The sequence below is a fragment of the Denticeps clupeoides genome, chromosome 9, assembly GCF_900700375.1.
Source record: "Denticeps clupeoides chromosome 9, fDenClu1.1, whole genome shotgun sequence".
Classification (NCBI taxonomy): Eukaryota; Metazoa; Chordata; class Actinopteri; order Clupeiformes; family Denticipitidae; genus Denticeps; species Denticeps clupeoides.
Window position 1 is genome coordinate 11714780 of NC_041715.1, and position 18246 is coordinate 11733025.

The 18246-nt window shown below is 44.7% G+C and overlaps 2 protein-coding genes across 2 annotated transcripts; both read right to left on the reverse strand.

The window, feature by feature from the left end:
• Positions 1-3135: 3135 nt before the first annotated feature.
• olig1 (oligodendrocyte transcription factor 1) lies at positions 3136-4557 on the reverse strand. The gene is made up of 2 exons (XM_028991940.1): positions 4362-4557; positions 3136-4209 (listed from the first exon to the last, which is right to left on the reverse strand). The coding sequence occupies exon 2, from the start codon at positions 4181-4183 to the stop codon at positions 3443-3445; it is 741 nt and encodes a 246-aa protein (XP_028847773.1). The 5' UTR covers positions 4184-4209; positions 4362-4557; the 3' UTR covers positions 3136-3442.
• Positions 4558-15987: 11430 nt separating this feature from the next.
• olig2 (oligodendrocyte lineage transcription factor 2) lies at positions 15988-17810 on the reverse strand. Its single transcript, XM_028991756.1, has 2 exons — positions 17748-17810; positions 15988-17481 (listed from the first exon to the last, which is right to left on the reverse strand). Exon 2 carries the CDS (start codon positions 17463-17465, stop codon positions 16650-16652), a length of 816 nt encoding a protein of 271 aa, XP_028847589.1. The 5' UTR covers positions 17466-17481; positions 17748-17810; the 3' UTR covers positions 15988-16649.
• Positions 17811-18246: the final 436 nt, after the last annotated feature.

An 18246-nucleotide genomic window follows, 5' to 3' on the forward strand; every position in this document is an offset into this window, starting at 1 on the left:
TCTAACATGCCCGCCATAACTCACAACAGGCTTAGATTTTCACGGCGTGGTGGCATAAAGAGCCCCGAAAAGGGAGAGATAAATCTGCAAACATGTGCGCTGCTCTGAAAGGAGGAGTGGAGCTCTTCTCACACTCTTCCATTCACAGCCAGGGAAGGATGGATGGGCCTCAATCAGTCTTCAAGCCGGGGGCAATTTAACTCGGCTTCCCTCAAAGGACCTGCTGTGAACACACACACACACACACACACATGCACTACAGAAGGAGCATTGTCATTGTTTAAATAAGGTAAAAACACAGTTTGCAAATTTGTGTCTGAAGCCTAATCTAATCTAATATCCCACCACATATTATAGAAAGTAAGAGAAGATTAATAATGAAGGGAGAGCAGGTAGTTATGCATATATAAACCAAATCAGACCTGGTCATAATTCTCCATCCACTGCTATACACTGTGATGTCTTTTACTACTTCTATTTAATACCTTCATTGCATTCATTTACTGCCTATTCTTGTATTGACTTATTTGCCCAGCTGCACAATTTCTCCACCTCCCATTACTCCCAGGTTTGTGATTTTTGTAGTATTTATGCATGTTTTCTTGTACTTACTTATTTTTACGTTTTCCTTGTTTTGTGTAGTATATTGTCTTATGTCAGTTTTATGTAATGTCTTGTGCGGTTTTATGTCATTTTATACAGACTTCTCATATTTTCCTATTGTGTTACACTTTTCTCCTGCATCACCCTGCCCTCACCTGTGGCCTAAGAATTTCACTGCAAAAGATATGTGACAATAAATTCAATTTCCTTCACTCTGACACATGTAAAATCTTCATTTAAGATAAGAGGTTTCTGATGCACTGCCACTGGTAGACAATCATCAGCCATTCAATGGAGCAAATTGACTCTCCTGAAGCAAAAAACGTGCAGGATGGACCAATAAAGGCCAAGCGACCCACATCCAGAGCAGAGGCGTATGGTCTGTGGCATCAGAAAAAGCGAGGTGGAGAAAGGCTAAAGCCTTAGAGAAAACTTGGGAGTGAAAATCCGAGTGAAAGAGAGAAAGAGCGAAAAATTAGCAAAAAGTAATCCTTTTGCCTTTTGAGACGTAGAGGGACATAAAGCAGCTATATGTAAATGCACAGAGTGCCAGGGTCTTGGAGGAGCTCCTCTCTTTGATCTCCTGCTCCCCCCGGCCTCCGCCACCCCTCCCTACGTCTCCTCCACCAGCTCCCTTCCTTCTCCTTGTAAGAAAATCAAGTCCTATTAGGCTTAATCTCACTTAATAGCACCTACCTCCGCCTTTGTCCTCCGCGATGGGTAACAGATTCTCTCCCTTTCAGCCACCGGCCCCCATTCACACATGCAGCACGGCTAATCCACATCTTTAGCCACAGGCAATTATTTAGAGTATTTGATTGTTATTATTATTATTATGATTGGTATTATCATTCATGTGGCCCCTGTGTGGAGCGGGATCGCCTCGACTCTCCTTCAGAAGGTAAAGTGACCTCCTTCCCATTCCCAAGTAACCCCTGTTCTCTCTTTTTTTTTCCATCACTGCATCCTTTTTGAAAGAGGAGCTTTCCACAGGAACAGTGTGGATGGTGGGTGGGGTTGGGTTGGGTTGGGCTGAGCAGGAGTGGTGGTGGTGGTGTTGGGTGGATTGGTGGTCGGGCTGAACTCCCCATTTTATGGCTGTTTGGGCATATTGTGCGGAAGGACGTAGCGAGCACACACCCCCCCCCTCCCTCCACCCACCCACTAACCCCCATTTCACGGAGTGAGAGATGAAGAATTTGATTGAGGACAGGGGGTCAGAGGCGACGAGCGGAGAGGAGGGTATCAAAGGGAAGTAATTACAGGGACAGGTTCTCATCTCGGCCTCGTTTGGCCACTGAAAGGAGGATGAGACGGGCGGGTGAAAGAGTAAGTGAAATGAGGGAGTTTCACTGGCAGAACTCTCCGCTTCAGGAGTGCAGGAGTAATTATTTCAATCCCTCGCACACTCACCGGGGCACCAACCTTCTTCTTATCACAAGAAAACATTAGAAACACTTTAGACAAATGTAAGTGACTAGTTGTTGAAATGTAATAACACCATATACTGTACGTGTAATGTAATAGACGTGAGCGTTCACGTGTGGGATTCATCAGAATCGCCCTTTTCTTCTTTATCACACGGAGTCCCAGATTCACCGCGTCCTATCCAGACTTTTTATTCAACTCCCTCCCTGCACCTTTTTAAGCAGGCAGATCAAACCTGTTCAGAGAATTTCAGATCGTATTCGTGTATCCAGGATATCTCCAGGGTATCTGTGTTGACATGTGACCGACGGACACCACTTGACATGAGCGAGCAGGGAACCTTTCAATTAAATTCAGCAGGAACACAGTTACTACCACCACAAAACACTGAAGGATATTTTTCCTGGTTCAGTTTTTCCTGTTTCATTTTATGAAACTTGTGTTTTCGCAATTCCTTCCTTTTCGCAATTGGCAACCTTTTTTAAAAAAAGGTGCGTCGAGCCCCATCAAGAAAGTTTTAAAAATCCACAAATAAATATGAGGGTGTTCACAAATATATAAAGTGGTTTGTAATTGAAGGTTTATTGGTTTGTGAAAAAACGTAACTGCACTGAAATTTGCGCATCACAATCATTTTTTATGATTCAAGAAATGCATTTGTTTTTTTTAATTAAACTCTGTCCATAAATACCAGCTGAATGCAGAATGTAAAGTTTCAAGCTTTTCTAACGTTTTAAGGTAATAACATTTTGACAAAGCTGTCTATTGCTTCTGACCTATAGTGTTTAATCACACACATTCATATACACATTCAGACCTGTTTTCTACAATTGCATTTGTGCACACACACACACACACATGCACATGCATGCACATTCATTATATTATGGGTCATATTCTAGAGAGTCACGTGTATACTGCAAATGTCCAACTACAGCAAAGAGATGTTGCTATTTTTAAATCAAACCCCAGCAAAAATAATTGCTCATTTGCATTTTCTTTCTTTATTATAATCTCCAATTTTCATGAGAATGCTATAAATACAATACACAAACAGGGATACCATTAACACCCACAAAGTTCAAAAATAAAAATCTTCCGATCTTAATCATTGTTATATGTATTGTTAATATATTACACACACAGAAATCATTTGTGCAAATTGACTGTTTTAATTGAATATGATTTGTTTATTTGACACACAAATTATGTAGGTGAAGGACATTATATAACCTATAATTTCACAAAGGCTAAAAGTTTAATGGATCTGCTTCTTCAAAACATGGAGTAAGTGACCAGCAGCGGTCCTGTGTTATTAAAGCGTGTGAGTGGGAATGGGAAGCAACGGTTACGATGTTTCATACGCATCAGACAGGCTCCAGATGCACAAGAGCCCCCGGAAGTCAGGAGTTCACTTCGGGAAGCGTGGACCTGAGGAGTGCACCACTCTGGGCACCCTGCAGACCCCACAGGTACAGACCCCTGGGATGCCCCCTGGCACTCCTCCACTTCCTCCACTACCTCCTCCCCACATGGGCAGCTCCTCCTGGGCCAGTGGTGCCACAGGGGGCAGCAGGGGGCATTTGGACGGTGGAGCAAGAAGAGACTCCGGGCTGAGGAGGAACTGTCCTGGCCCCGAAAGGAAGGGCCAGCCCCCCGTGAGGAGCAGGCGTGGCACGCTCCCGTTGGCCCCCCCTACTCCAATGCTGAGCTCCCCCAGCAGACGCCTCATTTCCTGCAGCGAGGAAGCCAGCAGCAGGATGTAGTTTCTCGCCAGCACCAGCGTGGAGATCTTGGAGAGCCTCCGCCCAGTCGGTGGGGCCCCGGGCCCCTGAGTTGGCAAAAAGGGGTGCTGTTGTCCAGGTACAGAGGAAGCGGCCGAGCCAGTGGGAGAGGAAGAATAGGGCACCATCACCTCCCTCAGGGCGTCCATGGCCACGTTGAGGTCTTGCATCCTCTTCCTCTCTCGACTGTTGATCTTCCTCCTCAGCTCCTGCTGCTCCTCTGCGCTCAGCTCTCTGGTTGATTTGGAGAGCCCGCGGGGGCCATGCAGGCTCCCCAGCATCATGGGTCCAGCCGCCCCTGACAACCTCACCGTTCTAGGCATGGGCTGGTCTCTCTCCTTTCCACCAAGGCTGGGCAGCAAACTCATCCCAGGGTCGGAACTCAGTTCTCCACCTTTCAGAGTAACAAAAATATGAAAAAAGAAAGAATGTCCTTATCTTCAACTGAGTCTGGGTTTGTGAGGAAGTGTGTGGTGGCAGAGCGTCTCTGCACAACGTCCCAACTGAAGCCGGTGTGGGTCTAACTGACAGGTATTAAGTTCTCACCGACTCAGGAGATCCCAGTCTTAGGTCAAACGCAGGTGCTTCTCAAGCCGTGAAAGGAGGAACGCGTTCAGGTCCAGCATTGCTGATCCATCAGTGACGGAAGAAGGAGAAGGAGGAGGAGAAGAGCGTAAGAGCCTCTGCAGGGAGCTCAGCTCACCCCGATGCTCTCCTCCAGAGAGCGAGGAGAAGTGAGCCAAACAAGCCCCTATCTCCCTTTCACTTCACTTTCACACACACATACACACACTACACATTCTCAGTGAAAACTCCACCTCCAGGGGTGTGTATCTGACCCCACACAAACGCCCCACGCTCACACAAAACACGACGTTCGCGTTACAACAAAACCCTTATATAACGTTTATTCAGCGTTCCCCCCCATGTTTTATTTGTGGGTAATTCGCATCTGAGATATTACCGCTGAACCCGAACGCAAAGGCAGCCCTGCCCCCCCCCCCAGAATAAACTCATTAGGGTAATGAAGGGGTGCGTGGAAGACTGGAGCCTTGTGAAGTGTTGCGGCTGAATGCGAATGGCGGAGGAGGAGGAGGAGGAGGAAGAGGGGGTCCGGCCGCTGAGAGGTGGTTGGGAGTTTGTTGTTGTTGTTTGTTGTTTTGCGATTGTTGCTCTTTCTCCGCCCCGCCGAGTGCAGTTGAGTGGCCTGGGCTCCCGTCCAACTCTGGCATGAAAGGACGGATTGACTTTTAGCACAGGTGAGGGTACGGCGGCACAAAGGATCAGATGTGCTATTCACACACACACACACACACACACTCTCGCACAGAGACTTTCACTGTCTTTCTTACACACACAAACACATACGCAACTAGTCAAACACACACTCACATTCAGAGAAACATATGTCTTATAAACATTTGTTCAGGACACGCATACACACTATTTTCCTCTATATTATACACAAAACACACAGATGCACACAATTATACAAACAGACAGACAACCACAGTCTACCACAGTCCTAACACAGACTTTAACATTGATTACGCTTTCTCTTTCTCACACACACACACACACACACACACACACACAAATGGGAGAAATACCCTTACACAGCCAAGCAGAAGATCAATGGCTTGATTTAGACAAGTTCTACACAAGTAAGAGATATGGTGTTTTAAATATGACTAGTGGAGACCAGCTAAATGTCCCCATAAAAATGTTGGTTGTCCTAACTGTGTGAGCATGTCCATGCAGGCGTGCACTGTAACCAACTCCCATGTGCGAAGAAACACAATCAGACGCACAAACAAACCCACACACATCAGCAATATATGAGGCGGGAGGATTCTCCGTTTCACACCATCCATCCTTGTCTTTATCTCTCTTTCACACTCCCCCCCTTCATCTGCGGTCTCCCCAAACGTGAGAGCGGAAGCCGGCCGGAGGAAGAGGGCGAGAGAGAGAGGCAGACAAACAGAAAGCATGTTGTTCCTGATGAGAGCAGGAGGTGAAGAAGAAGAGTCGGTCTTGTTTTCATTCACACCACTTTTTCCTGGAGAGACAGGAGTGGAGGATCTGTGGAGTTGGTGTCTGGCTTGTGCGGTTGCCGCACAGACTCGTACCTGTGAATTTGAAATCTTTTTTTACACACAAAAACAGGGGAGAAAAATCATAAAAGTAGTCATTGGACCTTACAGTGAACAATTTTGTCCTCATTTAACGTTTTGAATTCATGAAATATATTTTGTGGAAGGATTCGGTTTTTAAATCATTTGGCATGTTTTAATATGTTTTCAGTACAAAGAATATCTGTGTTACAAATTTATCATCCTAGGTCCTCACAAAAGTAGGACACATTTGTGTTGGTCCCCATCTAGACAGAAAGAATGAATTGGATTGATTTACCTCCTTTTCTCAGGCAAAAGCAACAAGGAGAGCAATTTGTATTCAGATAAAAGTGTGACAATCAAATTTTGATTTTAATTTTTCACATTTCAACAAGCATACTTTTGTCTGTAAATACAGAATATTTGACATCTTCAACCAGCCACTTAAAATAGTATAAAATACCCAGCAAGACATGTGTATTATAAGACCAGGTTAGAATATTAGGTTGTTGCCAAGTTTTGGATACATCAGGAAAAATTGCTTGTTCGCCAATTTCTTTATTAAGTGTGGTAGAGTAAGTTAAATACAGTTAAATATGTTTTGTCAGTGTGCTGCATGCTTTGCAATGTAGACTGGAGGATTCGCTTGAATGAATAATGTTATCTGCAAACCAGTTCAGTGGTGTTTTACTTTGCAGTAAGTGGACTTCCACAGGTCCTTTTCAGACTAAAAGTGGAGCTTTTTAGCACAGGCTGTAAAAAAAAAGCATGCGTTAAAATACAGGTTTTTTTTTTTCCTATTTTGAATATTTATTCAAATCCAGCCCTAATGAAAGGTATCCTGGCTTAAATCACTGACTAATTATATCAGTAATCCTTTGGGTGTGTCTGTCTGTGTCTGTGTGTGTGTGTGAGTGTGTGTGTGCATGTCCTTGTTTACTGCTGTTAAAGACCACAAGCGATAGATTAGGGAAGAAAAAAGATTTTGTTTGTGTCCTTGTTTGTGTGTGTCTGTGAAAAGCGAGACAGTGAGGAAGAAAGAAGTAAAAAGAAGAAGCAAAAAGGGACACCTGCACGGTCACAGAAGGAGAGGGAAAGTACGACTGAGGGAGGGAGAGGATGAAAAAAAGGAGGAAAGAAAGAACCTGGTGTCCACCCGAAAAACGACCCTCCCTCCTCCTCTCTCCCTTCCTCCCTCCAGCTTTCCGCAGCTCAATAGAGAGACGTTTAACAGCGAGACGGGCATCCGCCCCCCCCTGGACACCACAGGCCGAAGCCTCCGCCAGCCTTTTGATGGGCCTGGAGCAGGGCAGGGCCATCGGTGGATCCACGCAGGGTAAAGAGGGGTTGTCTTTGTGGGGGCCTGAGTGCACTCCATCTGGGCCAGGCCGGCCCGCCAGGACAGGGGTCCCTCGATCTGCACCTGGGGGTCTAAATCGCCTCTTTCATATCAAAGCCGATTTCCTGTGGGTTCATGTGAGAGGAAACATCCAAGCCAAGTGGGCACAAATACACAAGCCATCAAGGTTTTTTAAAAATGCAGCTACAGAAGAACAGTGTCATTTGTTTCTTGGAGGTCAGAGGTCACGACAGTGTGAGTCCTTGGGCCTTATACTGTATGTAAGACGAGAAAGGAATTCAAATGGGAATCAATTAACTTAACTTTGTGTAATGAAAGCGACTAAGTAAGATGAAGAAGGTAAATATAACTTATGATAAAGAAGCAACAAGTACAAATTGTGTCTGTATTCCTTCAGGCAGCACAACTATTTGTATTTCCATTTGAATGAATGGCTTTGACAATCAAATGGTGCTATTATAATCTATTCAGCAAGCAAGTTATACTGAGAAACAAACCAGTTATTTAGCCTGAAAGTGGAGCTCCACTAAGTGCCGTTTTCAGTGTGCGATGAAATTTTTCCTCAATGTAGATCATCTACAAGAATATTCATCAAAAATAGAACTTTCTTGAATACCACGTTTATATTGGACTTCTGAATTTAAATATCGCCAATACAGATGCTCGACTGACAAACTAAGGTGCCCCTGATTAAACTGCCCATATGGTATTTCTGTTGCGAAAATATTTTTTTTTTAATTTGATTGCCTTCACATTTCATGTTCCTTTTTTAATATTTCATTTTGAGTAACCCAAGAAAGTATTGTTTGCAAATTAGAGTGATGCCAAAGATAAAATGACTATTAATGAACCAAGCAGACTTATTTGGACTTATTTGGTTCCAGCTCTGTGTAGTCCAGTCTGCCACTGCTTCCTAATTGCTTACAATAAGAAGAGACTGTTTGTGTGTCTCTGGAAAAGTCTTTTCTTGATCTGCAAGGTCAAATGAAACAACGATGCCATGGCAGGAGTGCAGAACGTTCGTCTTCAATATTCATAACCAGATTAGCCTTATTTCACACGTCTCACCCACACAAGGCACGAAGCAGCCGACCAACTGCTCCGGCTGCCCAAAACACCTTGAGGCAAGGGAACTTGACTACAGCCACCACCAAACAAACAGCTCATTTCCGATCTTCAACCAGCCTCTGCTTAAAAATGTGCATAACAAAAAAAAAATGTAATGAGAAATTAACAGATGTCATGAGCTACAGACACTCAGACCCCGTGGCAAAACAGGTGCAAAGTTGAACAATCAGATCAAGCCAAGCGGCTTGTTCTAAATGGGCGAATGTGTCAAAGAAATGGAAAAAAAGGAAGTGTGTGTCTGTGTGTGAGTGTGTGTGAGACACTTGCTTGTTTGTTGGCTCCATCCATCCATCCATCAGCTTGTCACCGTGGTCTCCATTGCTGCCGAGATGAGAAGATTACAAGCTGTTAATAGGGTGGAACCAATTGGCTGACGCTGGCTTTTGTGGTTTCCCAGCATGCCTTGGGAAAAGTTGGCCTGGGAGATGGGGTTGATGGGGCCCGGATCAGATGGCTCGGGAGGCCACAGAGGCAAGAGTGTGGTGACCCCCATGGGTCCTTTGTCATCTTAGAAACGGCGCTCGCTGTCACATGGACCCTTAAGCACACTCTGTTACTCATGCCTGTTTAGCGCAGGCTTAACACTCACTGAGCCACACACTTACACAGTTATGGACAGGGGACATGGGTGTCCTTAAATGTAGATAGATAGATAGATAGATAGATAGATAGATAGATAGATAGATAGATAGATAGATAGATAGATAGATAGATAGATAGATAGATAGATAGATAGATAGATAGATAGATAGATAGATAGATAGATAGATAGATAGATAGATAGATAGATAGATAGATCTGAATCTCAGTTTGGCTTATCCCTCCTCACTGGGCCTGGTCCTGATCCAGCCAACTCTGGTCCTGGCAGGCCAATATCATGCCCTTTAAGCTTGTTGCTCCAGATGGGTCATTTATGCCCACCACAGTCCCTAATGGGACTTTGATGGCAACATAGGTTTCTGTTTGTCATCTGTCTTCTTACAATTTAGTATTTCTTCCCATTATTTAGTTCTTATTTATTAACTTAAATTACTTTTTTTTGTTTTCCTGAAATTGGAATTTCCTGATGTGTCTTTGCTCATTTTTGCTAATGTGAAATCTCAATTTAGTTTTAGACTTGTTTTTTGATCTGCACACAATTGTGCTTACCTCCACTTCCCGGTTCTTCTTCATTAAAGAATTGCTGCATTAAACTGCATGGGATTTAAACATTTTTGCTTGGTTGTTCACATTTTTGTGAACCCTACATCGCCCCGTCCTCTTCTCATTCTGTGGATCCTTCGTCTTTCTCCCCCCTCACTTTTGTGGTATTCAGAGGTGATTTACATCTCTCCCAAAGCAACAATGTCCAATGCAATGCATAGTTAATGTAGCGTTCTTCCGTCAACCCAGACCCAGAGTATGTGCCGTTATTGAGCTATTTATTTAACTCCAAAGCCACAGTGTGTGTTGGTGTGGGGGCGTGTGTGTTTTATTGTCGGCCACATTAGAATCTTTGTCAAAATCAAAAACGTTTGGAGGCCATGACCAGATGCGTGTCTGGAGTTCAGGTTCACCATGGCTTCTGTGTTAAGGGGTGTCAAGGGCAGCGGCAGGGCCAAAGGAGAGCAAAGTTTTATGGCACATGATGGATGAGCAGACACACCCCAGATATGAGGAGAATAGAGTCGCTTCTGACCAAAACCAAACCTAAAGAAAGGGCCTGAAATTGAAGAATTTCAATCGGAAGTGCAAGACGCCCACAGCTGGGATTAGAGGCCAAGTGAACAAGTGTGTGTGGGTGGCATAGGATATGTTTCCCATTTTATGAAAAAGGTGTCTGTGTGTGTGTGTGTGTGTGTGTGTGTGTGTGTGTGTGTGTGTGTGTGTGTGTGTGTGCGTGTGTGTGTGTAAATGTCCTCACCTGTCAGCTGAAAAGAAACAAGTGAAGACTAATGGCAGAACGAGCTGACCAAGGCTGACAAGGCACACATAGAAAGAGAAGACACAACATTACCCGGCCATTTATCAGCACCTGACACACACACAAGCTTACACACACACACACACACACACACACACACAGAGACTCTCACACACAGTGTGTATGAGAGTATGCCTCTCATACACACGCAACCCTAACCCTAATCCCTATAATAGGGATTTATTAAAGAAAGCGTTTCATTTGTCTAATCAACACTGTCTAATACAAAAACACACAATTGTTCAAATGTATATTTTCAAGCTATGCAGGATTTCACACACAGACCAGCCGTAGTGTCTCTCACACACAGGTGCTTGTTCAGATTCTAGGCGGTGGTCTCATCTTGCCCCTATGCATGAGGATAGGTGGGTAGGGGGATGGGGGGGTATCTCTCTGAATGGCATCCAGAGAGCACACACACACACACACACACACACACACACATGCACACATTCCCTTTTGGCCTTTGTGGTCTTGCAGTGTGCACAGAGCTCCCAGGGTGCACTTTGATGTTAAATCCTGTCCTGTCTGTGTCCCCTTTCATAAAGTGTCCCTGCTCGACCAGTCATGAATATCCAAGAGTTTGCTCGCTTTACAGGATTATCTTCCCCTTCTTCACTCTCGAAAAAGCCCTCAATGGAGACCCCTTTGCACTCCCCATCATTCTCTCTCTCTTTCTTATTCTCCTTCTCTTTCATTCTCTTCGCCATCTGTCTTTGTTTCTTGATTCTTTTTTTTTCCCCCTTGTAAACACATTCATTCGTTCTATCTGGGAGTTCATCTGCTTCATGGACTTCTGCTCAAAACAAACGTTCCTGGACAGAGAATACACACACCCGGGGTCTGTCCAGCACAGTAAGGTCATTCTTTCAGCGCCAACGCAATGGTTTATTTAGGAAAAGACAATACAAAAATTATAAGAGACTTTTCAGGGTGCATGGGTTGAATTGTGCACATTGTTCTGAATTATGGATTGTCCTACCTTTGATTGTCAATTTTGGTAATATCACATTTACAGCATTTCCTCATCCCCCTACTATTATATAGAAAATAATTTTATTTGTTCATTTTAGTTTTTATAAATAATCAACGATACAAATCAATAAAATCCTTTTGAATGTTTGATCATTTTGAAAAGGGTTGATTAAGTGATTTAAAATCACTTGATTAAGTGATTTATGAAAAAAAATTAAATATTGATATATGAGGATTTTATGGCAGATTTTGCACATGTATCAAATGTACAAAATGCATTACGCTTATTGCTGAACTGGTTGTCCGTGAAAGTGTATTATCACCTGCGCTAATAGTCACAGATATCGTTCGATGGATTATTTAATGTCTCCCAAAATGGGGGACCAAGATTTCGGTGACAGGCCACTCTCTTTCAATCCACATGCAGATTCCGCCGTGCGCTTGTCATGCAAAGATGTGAGCAGATGAGGCGGCTACAGATAAACAGCAGCCCCTGGAGAAGAGGAGGTCTCAGATGGCCGATGGGCCCTCTTTCTCGCTCAGAAAAAAAAAAAAAAAAAAAGATTACTTGCTAAAAAGGCTCAGCCTTTTTGTCCCCCCATTGCCACAGACGCAATCTGTTTGTTTATTTTGACTCTCTATTTCTCTTTTTACCGCCTCGGTGTTTATGCCACCTTCGACGTGTCACTTCGATCCTTTAAGCATAATCCTTTGGGCTAACACGGCGCAACACGCCGGCCTGAAAGGAGCTGGCATCTGTGCGCGGGATCTGGGAGATTTAAGAGTGGCTGTAAGTTGTAAGAGTAAGAAATACACTCCCCCCAGGACACACACACACACACACACACACACACCGACAACACCATGAATATTCAAGGAGTAAATGATCCAGTCTGCTGTATGGGTGGGAGGGGAGGGAGGGTTCGAAGCCATCAGCCAAGAGACGGCGTTCTTCACCAGAGATGATGACCAGTGAGTGCAAGACGTATCATCGCTTACAGCAATGGACAATTATAAATGCCATGCATATTAGGGGTGTGACAACGAATCTGTACCATCGATGTGGAAAGTATATTGTACCTTTGCTCTGTGTATTTGTGTGCTGTCATCAATATTTCAAGAATTTAGTTTGAAAGCTTAAAACGACAAAAATGTGAGAGTAACCAGAGGAACCAAAGTAGCAAACGTTTACCTCCTTTATCGTGACCGAGAACCTACACAACTTTATGGACATTTTTACAGAAAACCTTATACATTGTTGAAGCAGCTTTTGATTAAATTTCAGCTTTCTTTCAGCACTGATTTGGCATCTCTTGGTGGCCACTTTTTGAAATTATGAGCACTGGCTGGGCCATTCTGATTAAGTCATGCGTTTTTTGAAGTGAAGTGATTGTCATTTTGAAGCACAGCACACGGTGACACAACGAAATGTGTCCTCTGCATTTAACCATCACCCTGAGTGAGCAGTGGGCAGCCATGACAGGCGCCCGGGGAGCAGTGTGTGGGGATGGTGCTTTGCTCAGTGGCACCTCAGTGGCACCTTGGCGGATCGGGATTCGAACCGGCAACCTTCTGATTACAGGGCCACTTTTTTCCTGCTATGCCACCACTGCCTCGTGAATGAAGTGTGGAGAACGCGGGCATCGATCCCACTACCCAGCGCTACCATTTGAGCTGATTCCCCTTTTGTTGGGTTTGGTTGTATGAATGAGGTCACTGTTTTGTTGAAGGCTGAAGTCTTTAGCTTTCTAGCTTTTTGGAATTCCCTCGACCTTGACCTCAGCCCCAGTTCCAGCTGAAGAAGAGCAAACCCAAACCATGACATTGCCACCATCGTGTGTCAATGTTGCTTCTGCGTCAAACATATATTTAGAAGTTGGTCATACATTTTCAGCCTTGTTCTCATTAGATCATAACACATTTTCCCACATGTTTATGCAATATTTTAATGGGACCTGGATATGTTTCTTAGTCAGAAATGGATTCCACTTTGCAAACCTGCTCCACCACAGTCCAGACGAATGCAGGAGATTTTTGCCTCATGTTGCTCCTTCAGTGCTCCTTCAGTAGGTTTCTTACCAGCCTCCCTGACCTGCTTGTCGTCCAGTTTTGGCAACATCCCTGCTGTCTCCAATTTTATGCACATTTTGGCGACTGTATATCCAGTGCTGTGGCATTTTTGCACCGTTCTCCTGACCGATACCGTTCACCACTGAGATCCCTTTTATGCTTAGCAGTTTCTATGAGATCCATGTCTTTTGCTGTTGCAGTAACTGAGTAAATATCAGGAAGCTGATATTTAGACTGAATGCAGTAATTAAATAACAAGGTTATTTCCACATCAGAGAAGGGAAACGTTTAGAAATCATTTATTGTGGTCTTATTTTTTTTACTTTTTCTATACCCAGTATCTGCTGACAGTGGGAATCAGACAGAATCTCACTATTCAGTAAGACCGTGTTGCACAGCCCCATCACAATGTCAATACACACAGAACAACACATTACAATATTATCATGATATGATCATGATGTTCCAAATACCAAAAAAACTTAATTTGATCAAACACACAAATTGATATGGTTTAAAAGACAAATCATATATAGTGCTTCTGCTGTCTGGTGAAAATTGCCCTTATTTCCTCCCTTTTTCTGCTATAAAAAGTTTTTTTTTTTAAATATATTTTTTTACAGATGCAGATTTTCATCTCATGCATTAATACCAAATTCCAGCATATCAATAATCGATCACAAAAGGAAGTTTCAGACGTATCGCCTTATTTTTTTGTATCTGCATACAATCAGGAAGAACCACCGGCGTCAATAATAAATATAATTATTCTTATGACAGACATCTCCAAAAACAACAACAGTTTTTTTTTTAATGAATCGGTAATGTATAAGAGAGGTGTCGCTTGGATATTATCCGAGGCTTAAGCTCTGGTGTCGCCGTGTGTTCTGCTGCCGTCTGAGGTGACACCAGCAGCCTCGGTCCCAACCAGGCGGCTCCCCCGGCGTCGCCCGGCCAATTAGCCCGGAGATTTGGCGCCCTTAACGAAGCTACAGGAGAGCCGGAGGCCCGTAATTACCGCCCATTTCCATAAAGTGGTATTTACGCGCGGCTAATATTATTCACGCGTCTCCAGATTTACCTCCTGCCCTCCCCGCGTCGTCCTTTAATTGGCTGCGACGGAGCCTCGTTAAGGTGGGGCTGAGGGTGGGGTGCGTGGGGTGATTCGTTCTGAAACACGAGATCGTCTAATTCCACTTAACTTTATTTGGTCAGTTGCATTTTACGTCCGACAAGCAGTGGGAGGATTCCGCCCTCCTCCAAACCCGGATTTAAACAAAAATGCGTTTTATTTGTGAACTAATACTCATAAAATAAAATAAATTCAGATCATTCACTCTGAGTATTTAATTAACGTGTTTAACGTGTTAATAATATCCGCAATGCTTACGCGTTTAAAGCATAAAAGACGTTTAACGTGTGTGTTTGTGTGTGGAAATACTTAATTCTACAGACGGATTGTTTTCTGATCACTGCTTTTCGAACGGAATAATTGAGTGTTTAATAAAATCATATATTTCATGTATATTTAAAATGTATTAAAAAATATAAAAAAAAAAATATTTAAAATGAAAGCATGTAAATATTTTATTATTCGCGTGTACGTGGGAGGTGTTCCAATTTCCCACAACCCGTTACTGGGTGGTAAAGAAGGCTTCGGGAATTCATGTGGACTCCGGGAAAAATCTAATCTTCAATCCCTGAAATGTAATAACCTGAAGATGCGACAAAACACACAAGCACGATAAATAATTCATCCAAAAAAAAAAAAAAAAGACTGAGACGAATAAACAAAAATCGCGGACGAACATCGAGATGAATATTCAGAGATCATAAAATAAAACAATCTGCTGCGCAGCTGCTGCAGCTTCTTTACGAATTTATCCCCGCACCCCAAAACTCCGCCGGGGTAGAGAGAGAGAGAGAGAGAGAGAAAGAGAGAGAGAGAGACAAAGTTAATAAAGTAAATGCTGATGGACTGGATGCAGAATGGGGGGGGGTCCGAACTCATATAAAACGATAAGCACATTACTATCGTCCTTATTATCAATGTTATTACATATTATATTCACGTTCTGTGAACGCGAACGACGCGGGTCCGTATATGTAAATTTGTAGCGCTAATAATGTCTCAGGTTCGTTTCGAATCTGTGAAAATTTTGCAGCATTTTTTTTGCCAATATTAGGCAAGAATCATGTGTCGTCACTGGTCTAAGCGAGTTTCTTTTCTTTATTATTAGATATGGAAGGAAATCCGTTACACTCGGCGCTGGAAAGTTTAAATCTGACCACATTTCGATAAAAAATGTACGTATAGTTACTTATTTAAGTAGAGTAATGTATAATAATTCCGAGGTCCTGTTAGAGTGTGTGTGTGTGTGTGTGTGTGTGTGTGTGTGTGTGTGTGTGTACTACATTTAATGTATTTTCGTTATAAAAGGCAGCCGGATTCTGAAATGTGCCTCATACACAACGAAACAACAGCAGCATGTTTGGATTCTCTCAGTTTATTCCACATTTACAAATCAACATAATGAACACCGTTCTTTCATTTAGGTTCCATCGAAAATATGTAAATAAATATCATTTATCACTTTTATGTAAAAAAATAAATGGTGATCATTCTTTGCATCGGCCAGGGTGGCAAATAGGGGAATCGATAGATAGATAGATAGATAGATAGATAGATAGATAGATAGATAGATAGATAGATAGATAGATAGATCAATGCTCTTTATAAGATGTTAGTGATGGTGAAGAATTAGAGAACAGGCCAAAAAACAGAGAAAGACAAAATCGGAGTAATAACTGGGTTATTCGGCGATTGATCGACTCAGAAAGACGTTATAAAATATCTCATCCTATAAACACAATTCTACATATTTACATGTATTATCCAAAGACGGAACAGAAACGGTGAGACTTCTAAAAACTCGGTCAAATAAATTAAGGACCCAGATATGAAGTGTTGCCAGTAATTAATGAACACAGGACAGGTTAGAAAGAACTAGGAGTTAGAGGCGCGGGAAATCTCGCTACATCTCGCGATGTCTCTTCGGTCCGTGCGGGGAACACGGGGGCCCGTGATGGGCGTGGCTTCTGCGACCAAGGTCCGTGTTGCCATGTCCGCTCATTACACACCTTTCCGTTTCTTTAACCAATTACGCGGAATTGTAGAACGACGCGACGCGTCCTCAGTCCCACAGTTCGTCGCCGCTCCTCCGTCACTTGGAGTCGGCGGCGAGCCGCGGCATGCTGACCGCGCCGATGCCGGCCACGTGTGGCGGGGGCACCTGGCACATGCTGCACGGACACGGCATCCCCGCCCCCCAGTGCTGGAAGCCCGGGACGGGCGCCGCCGGGGCCTTGAGGAGTCCGTGGTGGGGTCTGACCGACGTCACGCCGGGGATGCCGGGCGCGGACACGGCGGGGGGCAGCAGGGGGTGGTGCACCGGGTGGGACGCGTGGGACACGGCCGGGTGGGCCGCCAGGGGCCCGGGCGCGTGCGCCAGGCCCCCGCACGCCGCCGGGTGGAAGGCGGCGTGGTGCGCGGCCCCGGCGGCCGCCCCGCCCCCCCCGCCGCCGCCGCCGCCGCCGTAGATCTCGCTCACCAGCCGCTTCATCTCCTCCAGGGAGTTGCTCAGCATGAGGATGTAGTTGCGCGCCAGCAGCAGCGTGGCGATCTTGGAGAGCTTGCGCACCGAGGGCCCGTGCGCGTACGGCATGACCTCGCGCAGCCCGTCCATGGCGATGTTCAGGTCGTGCATGCGCTTGCGCTCGCGGCTGTTGATCTTCAGGCGCATGGACTGCAGCTCGGTCTCCGACAGCAGCTTGCGGTCCTTCTTGGAGAACATCTTGAGCGCCAGCGCCTCCTCCTCGGCGCTGGTGAGGGCCCGGTGGACGGAGGCGAGCTCGGGCGGGGAGTCGCTCTGCGTGGAGGACACGGCGCTGGACACCGACCTCTTGACGGCGGAGAGGAAGAGGTCGTCCGGCTCGGGGGAGGAGGGCCGGCTGGACACTCTGCTCGCGTCGGAGTCCATGGTGCTCGGAGCGGTCCTGCGTGAAGGAGACACGGGTAAGCGCCGATTTTAGCATAATATATTAAAATACATATGTACTTATTTATAAAAGCCCGAAGTGTAGTCAAATATTTCCAAACTCTCAGACTTACTACTTTTTCCAGGCTTTACTAAATTAAAATATATATATTTTTGTTCTACTCTACTGCTGCGGTTTAATATCCTATGAAATGTATACAATTGGAGTGTAATATCAAATCGTCATTATTTTATTACGAAGCGGGGAAAAAGAAAAACTCTTACCGGAATCAGGTGGCGTGAGGGTGGCTGTCTCGTTATTCCCGGTCGACGCTGAACGGCACGCTGTCCGCTCGCGGCGCGGCGTCGCGCTTAAGTAGCGGCGCCGCGCCGCCGGCCAATGGCGTCGGAGGGGGCGGGGCCTCCGGGCTGCGTGACGTCGTTACGGGGGGCGCGCAGCTTCGTTAAGCGAATTAGCGACAGTCCGCATATGGCCGCGCGCGCGCTCTGCTGGGTTTAAATTACGGATGACATTTAAAATGAAATTTAAGAAAGGCTCAGATTTCTTTACTTCTTTCTTTCTTCTCATGATGTGGAATTTGCCTTTTTTCTCTTTTTTTGTGTTTGTTTATTGAAACTTTTTTTCAGTAATGAAAGAACGAAAGAACGGCATGAAAATGACGACGCCTCCATTTTACGTGGTATCTAAAGCACAGCTACGATCGGAGTAGAGGCTTTAAAACGAAGCCGCCGTCGTCGGTCGGAGATGATATTCCATATGGTT

Excerpts from the sequence above, each read along its gene's own strand:
- olig1 (XM_028991940.1), bottom strand. The coding sequence starts at position 4,183 with ATGAGTTTGCTGCCCAGCCTTGGTGGAAAGGAGAGAGACCAGCCCATG.
- olig2 (XM_028991756.1), bottom strand. The coding sequence starts at position 17,465 with ATGGACTCCGACGCGAGCAGAGTGTCCAGCCGGCCCTCCTCCCCCGAG.